The sequence below is a fragment of the Terrapene carolina genome, unplaced genomic scaffold (genome assembly GCF_002925995.2).
Source record: "Terrapene carolina triunguis isolate 2854851 unplaced genomic scaffold, T_m_triunguis-2.0 Scaffold33926, whole genome shotgun sequence".
In the NCBI taxonomy this organism is placed as follows: domain Eukaryota; kingdom Metazoa; phylum Chordata; order Testudines; family Emydidae; genus Terrapene; species Terrapene triunguis.
This window is the reverse complement of record NW_020698277.1, coordinates 173152-179973: the sequence shown is the minus strand read 5'-3', so window position 1 is coordinate 179973 and position 6822 is coordinate 173152. Positions and strand designations below refer to the sequence as shown.

The following is a 6822-nucleotide window of genomic DNA, read 5'->3' as shown; positions in this document are numbered from 1 at the left end:
AGCTCCCCCTCCATCAGTGGACAAGGGTGTGGGGTCCTGAGACTCTTTACTGCCAGGGTCGGGGCTTCTCCTCACGCTTGACCATCCTTGCACCCAGGCCTAGCCCTTGCTCACACTCCTGCTGGATCGAGGTCACAACTATCCACGTGGTACATGGACAGGTCCATGGTTCTCCACACTCCACCCTTGGCTCTGGGGTTTGTGACATTTACGACTAGATGTGACAAGGGATCAGAAGTCATAGAGGTGGGCACAATCATTGGTAACCCTGTGTTCCTCTGGGTGTGCTTTGCTGAGGTGACTCAAGGGTTAATGAGTTTGGAAGCACAGGCACCTGCCCTAAGCTATGTGCCTTCCTTTTGCAGACATCCTGTGAGGTCTCTTCCGCCCAGGGGAATCTGGAGAGGGCCTAAGCTACAAGGACGCTGCATAGAAATGCAGAGCCATTCTCCTGACTCACACCGACCATCAGACCAGTTGGGTCCTCTTAGCTCAAACTCCAGAGCACAAAAGCGCATGAGGCTAGGGGCATGGACAGAGGGGGCCTGCAGGGAGAAACCCTAGGAACAGCAAAGCTCAGGCAGAAGATAATGTTTGCGGTTACAGTTTATGCTGACAATAACAAGGCGAGCTCCTGGCTGCGGGACAGTTTGGAGGGCCTCCAGCACTAGAAGCAGAGGGGACATATCACTCCTTCACGGGGATCATTTGGGAAAGAAAGAAAATCCCCATCTCTCTGTGGACTGAGAAAAGGATATTGGCTGGTCCCCCCCCCCCCCGCCCACCCGTCCATGCATGCAGCTGAAGCCGGATCCCTTCCCATCCGCCCACAGCAGACCACCCCGATAAAAGCAGCCCGGGGAGGCAGATCCAGCCAGAAGGCTCCTCTGCAGCCGACTCCTCCAGCTCACCGGCCCCAGCAGGACCCTCCTCCGTCTCACCATGGCAAAGGCAGCCGGGCTTGTCTGCGCGTTTCTCCTGCTGGCTTCGTTCTGCTGCCAGAGCCTGGCTCAGAGTGAGTACAGGCGCCCCCTGCCGCCGCCTCCATGGGGAGACGGGACCTGGGTCAGGGAGCACCACGGGATCTCAGTGCAGGGTCAAGATGGGGAGAGGTGTCAGGGCATGGCTGGGATATGGGGGGCAGGACAGAGGGGTCCCAGACTGCCCCTCGCCAGATGGTCCCACTCTCTGGACACTGCACGTGTAGAGTGACTCTGTGACAATGGCGCCATGGGGTGGCGGATCCCTCTGGGGGACTCCGGCTCAAACAGGCTCAGGTTATGGGGAGGAGCTGCTCTGAGCTGCAGACTCTGCCTGGACTCTGCCAGTTTCCCCAGGAGGGAGGATCCTGCCAGGACAGCCGAGCTGGCAGGCGTGTGGCCGAGGCCGAGCCGAGCCCTCCCATAGAGGTGTATTAGCGCCGCAGTGTTCACTACGGCAAACTTCTTCTGGCCGCTGGGGTCAATAGGGCAGGCTCTGATTTACGCCGGCTGAGAATGTGCTAACCCAGCGGGGTTATCTGGGAGTGAGCTGAATGACCTAGGGCCACAATTAGCCAGCCAGCCAGGAACAGCTCACGTGGATGCTCTGGGCCCATTCAGGGGATATGGGGTCCCATCTAGGCAACTTCACCCTCACCTGAGCTGCTTTCTGCCCCATTAGAGGCCCCTGGCGCGCCGGACAAGTGCTGCTTCACGTTCCAGACAAGCAGGATCAAGAAAGGCAACATCGTGGGCTGGTACTTCACCAACCCCGAGTGCTCCTACCACGCCGTGGTGTGAGTATCCCCACGCACGGGGCCCTGGGGATGAGAGAGACGCAGGGGAGGGGACAGAGAGAGGGAGGAACACAGCTGGACAGTGAGGGGTGGAGGGAGAGAGGAGGGGATTAATGTGGGGCGCACCAGGGGAGGGGTCGATGCTGTGAGCTAGCCCCAGAGCCGGCTGATGCAGCTGCACAGACAAGGGCTCCTTGCAAATGCTGGGACTCCCTGTAGCCAAACGTCCCCGGCCTTTTCTGCTGCTCCCTGGGACGTCCCAGTCCACCTCTACCCTGCACTCGGATTTAGCCCAGCCCCGTGGGAGTGCCAGCTGGGGCAGAGGGAGACGTTTGGGGTGCTTACAATCCAGGTCCTGGCTTTCCTGTGAGGCGGCTCCTGAGGACACTGAAGTAGCCTGGCTGTGGCTCATGGAGCAGTTAAAGGCTATTTCACCAGGCACTCTACTCCCAGAGACGGCTGCAAACAGCCGTGGGGAAATGGATTCCCTCTCCAGACATTCCTGCAGCTATACCGGGCCTGACCCTGCTCTCATGCCCCCAGGTGTAAATCAGGAGCAGCCCCATTGCAGTCAGGGAAGTGGCTCAGGTGTAAAACCCAGTCTCGGGGCCAGGTCACCAATGGCTCGGCCTTGGCGCGCACAGCTGGGGCTGGGTTTTCGGGTAATGTGCGCCCGATGCGCCGAGCTCTGGCCCCAGCTGTGGGGGCTGGGTGAGCGTTTCAAAGTCATATGGAGCAGGGCCCCAACTCCCATTGACTTAGCCCCGAGGCACCTTTGAAAATCTCACCGGCGGAGCCCTTCTGAAAATTGGTCCCACCGTCATTCTAACAGTGATCAGTCTCAACCCAGCCCCTCGCTAACCCAGCTCCTCCTCCTCCTGCAGATTCAAGACTCGAATGGGCAAAGAGATCTGTGCCAACCCTGACAAGCGGTGGGTGAAGAAATACCAGGGGTTCTTCCTGCCGAATTCCCTGTCCGTCCCCACCTAGACAAGCCGCGAGGGGAGAATCCTGGAGACCAGCCCCCAGCTCTGTAACCCCCCTACACAGCTGCAAACGGCTCTTGCTAGCTTGACTTTTACTCCTTCTTTTGTCCTTCCCTGGTGCAGGATCTGTAACGCCAGGGGAGCTGCTCCCGGCTCTTCGGACTCAGCCCATCTCAGGGGAGGGCTGTGGACACAGAAAGTGGTGTCTGATGTGGCTGGCAGCTCTGCTGGGATGCAGCGTCTCCAGCTGCGTTTAGCATCCCCCCGAGTGCACCTCCTCCCACAAGGTCCCCATGGGGGGGGGGTGTCTGTACCACGGCAGGGTCACCTCCTTGGGGGGGCTTTGCAAAGCCGTCTAGGGGAGCAGATGTTCTGTTCTCATGGAAAACGGGGTGCCCAGATCCCTCAGCAGTTTTAAAACTCCCAGCCCTACCCTGCAGGCCCAGATTGTTCCCTGTGTAGCCTGGTTCGACCAGGCCATCCTCCTCCCCATGGCCCCGCAGGAGAGTTCCTTCCAGGGAGCTGGGACAACCTCCCGGTCTCCTCAGTAGCCACCGGCACAGGAAGGGCCCGTCCCCGCAGGACAGTGATGCAGGCAGGAGTTCAGGAGCCCAAAGACTCATGTCTGTTAAGGCTGGCACAAGGGGCAAACTCCCCTGAGCTCCCCCAGAGCCATATCCTGGCACGCTTGTCCTTCCCCCCGGGGACGAGCCGCCCCCTTTGAGGCTCTTCTCCAGAGCTGTGTCCCACCTAGTCTGCAAAGCCCCGTAGGCGACCCTGCCCCAGCCCAGTACAAACCCCCGAGCAGTGACGCAGACAGCAGGTGACAGACTCAGTGAAACACGTCCCCACCAAGCCAGTGAGGGAGACACCCAGCCAGACGCTGTTAGCTAAACAACGCTTCCTGCGCAGATCCCACGTCCCCCCGACTTTTTATGATCGTTCTGGGGTAAGAAATGTCAAACACAATGCTTCAAGCTTAATACGTACCTGCGTGTAAGCATATGGGTGCGTACGTGGGCATTTGATTCCGGAAAGGCCTGGCAATATTGTTGTTGGCTTCCTCGTCTATGTATCGAAATATACAAATATATCAACCATGAAATCAACAAAGTGTTTGTGCCAGTTTGGGGGATCTGATGAATCCGGTGGGTTTGTAAAATCGCTGTGTCATTGAATACACCAGTGGCTCTGGAGCCAGCCAGCTGTCACCTCCCTCCCAGACCAGGGACATTCATTAGAGTCATTAGCACCGATAGCTCCAGTTTAAATAAACGGTAGCACGGCTGAAGCCTAGGGGAACCAGTTGGCCCAGGTTTGTCTGCAGGGATGGGGGTTGGTGAAAGGTCCCCAGAAGGGGAACTAGCATGTAAAATCGCCGAGGGGCCCACGATGGGACCGGGAGAGGAACAAAGCGACAGGCTCTTGGAGGGAGAGGGAACTGTTTGACTTTGAGAGGAGGCGAGAGGAAGCTGACTGGAGAGGTCAGTGAGGTTCGGGAGAGAAGCCTGACGTGGAGTCCCAGGATGGACCAGGAACCCCAAAAGGACACGGATTCAAATCCCGAAGAATGCTCTGAGTGATGAGGAATGGGAGGCGGGGATCCACGCGCTGGTGTTTCGTATTCTGCCTGGATCTGTACATCTCTTGTGCTGTCTAAAGTGAAGTGTGATTGTGTTAGAAACCCCACGCAAGGTCTCTGCCTGCTTCAACTGTGGTGTGTCCCTGCAGGGGTTAACTGTTCGCCGGAGTGCCTGCAGGATGGAGCTCTGGGCGGGGTGTGCCGAGGCTGCTGGGGGAGCTGGCACGGGTCTCAGGGCCTAGGCAGCTGGGTTGCAAAGTCCCAGCGCTCAGAAGAGGGTGCTAGATGGAGGATCGGCACCCTGGGGACGTGTCTCGAGACCCAAAGCTAGAGGCAGGGTCTGGCCTGTGCTCAGACTCAACATGTCCAAAGCACCCGGGTCCAGCATTGGGACGCAAACACAGCAGCCTGGTGAGTGTCCAGAAGGGGGCGCTTGACCAGGGCTGGGACAGTGATCCCCTACAATCGAGCGCTAAACACCTAGCCAGGCGCTCGGCGCAATGGGGTTCTGCTCCGGGGGGGTCTCCGGGGTACAAATTATCCTAACAGCCAATGTTCCCCTCCACTGGCCTCTTCACCCCAGGCTTTGTCTCGCTCTGAGGGCCCAGGATCTGCCACCCTCACGGAGCCGGAGCCGTCCCTTCCGCCAGGCGTAGCCATGGAAACCAGGGGCCTGCTCAGTATGAAAGGTACTGCCCTGTGTGCGGGTGCGGTATACACGGCCACAAACACACACACTGTGCAGTACAACCCCCCCAAACACACACACAGTGCTGTACACACACACAGCCACAAACACACACACTGTGCTGTACACCCCCCCACAAACACACACACTGTGCTGTACACCCCCCCCCAAACACACACACTGTGCTGTACACACACACTCCCAAACACACACACTGCTGTACACACACACACCCAAACACACACACTGTGCTGTACACACCCCCACCCACCCCCAAACACACACACTGTGCTGTACACACCCCCACCCACCTCCAAACTCACACACTGTGCTGTACACACACACCCCCAAACACACACACTGTGCTGTACACACACACACACACTGTACTGTACACACACACACACCTTTGCTCTCTCTACACACACACACACGGTGCTGCACACACACACTCTGGACTCTCTCTACACTCCCCTACAAACACACTCACCCTGCTCCCCCCTTGCCAGGTCAGCCTGGGCTCCAGCCTGCACCCACTGCCTACACTGCTGTGTTCAGCCTGCAGCGTGAGCCTGACTCTGAGCCTCGCTGCAGTGGGGCTTGCTGCTTGGCGGAGGTGCCCTGTGGCTGCCAGCATACTGGGAGGGGGCAATCCTTGCTGGCAGATGCTAGCGGGGTTCCCTGCTCTGGGTGCCGGCGGATGGTGTATGAGGAGGAGGCTGCAGCCCGTCCCCGTCTAGTTCCCAGCCCAGCCTCCCTGCACTGAGAACCCCTGTCCATGGTGCCAGGAGATGTGAGCCGAGCCCTGCTGTGGTGCTGGAAAGCAGCGGGGCCTAGCAGGGAGACAGCCACACCAGGCACAGGGCTAGGGAGGGGTGAGGCAGGGGCTCAGCTTTTCTCTCTGAGCAGGAGCCTGTTATCCTGGGATAGTGCTCGGTTCCTCTGGCGTCTCCACCAGCCAATATCGCCCTGCCACAGCGTTTCCCTGGGAGCCAGATTTCCCGACAGGAAAGGCAAACACATGTGGTGTCCCCGCAGCTAGGGACGGACCCACGCCAAACAGCCCCGAGCTGGGGGAATGTGGCCCTAGAACAGGCTGGGCCAGAACCATGGATCTGACTGATCTAGGCAGAGCTGGAAACGCCGCCTAGCGTTAAGGTTGCCCAACACATTTCATTCAAAGACCCTGTTTTCATTTGCTTATCATTTCCCCAAACTTTACCCATTTGGGCATAAATTTCCCAGGCCAGGTGGCTGCCTCAGGCTGAATTTTTCTGGAGAGTTTCATTTAAAACAATTTCAGCCAGTTCTGACAACGAGGTTGGGCAAATGCAACCGTCTGTCAGTCACTGTTCCATGGGGGCTCAGAGCAGGGGCGTGGCGTTCGGCTGGGGGGGTGCCCTGGGGACAGAGAGAGGCGCCTTTTGTGAAAATCTGCCCTTGGGTAGCTCAGTTACAATCCTATGAGAAATCACGGGCAGTTGTTAGAATTTTTTCAGCTGGGCAAAACACTCTCATTTGCTCCAACCTTGTTATTGGAAATGACAGAACCTTTTTTGCGGGGACTTGCCAATCAAATTCAGCCTGGGGCAGACAACCGGCATGGGAAAATTCAGCCAAAATGGTTAACGGCCTGTCTGATTGCCAAATGTTTTAAAGCGGTGCCCACTGCCTCACGATACACGTGCCACACGCGTCTGTCTGGTGTACACAAGAGTCTCATTCATTGGAGGCCATTTCGATGCCTACCTACCGGATCTGTGTGTGCAGCAAGGTATTGAGTGGCCGG

General features: G+C 58.0%; 1 protein-coding gene across 1 annotated transcript; it reads left to right on the top strand.

Annotated features, from left to right (window-relative positions):
• Positions 1-898: 898 nt before the first annotated feature.
• LOC113409673 (C-C motif chemokine 13-like) lies at positions 899-3872 on the top strand. The gene is made up of 3 exons (XM_026663828.1): positions 899-1015; positions 1663-1777; positions 2662-3872. The coding sequence occupies exons 1-3, from the start codon at positions 943-945 to the stop codon at positions 2765-2767; spliced, it is 294 nt and encodes a 97-aa protein (XP_026519613.1). The 5' UTR covers positions 899-942; the 3' UTR covers positions 2768-3872.
• Positions 3873-6822: the final 2950 nt, after the last annotated feature.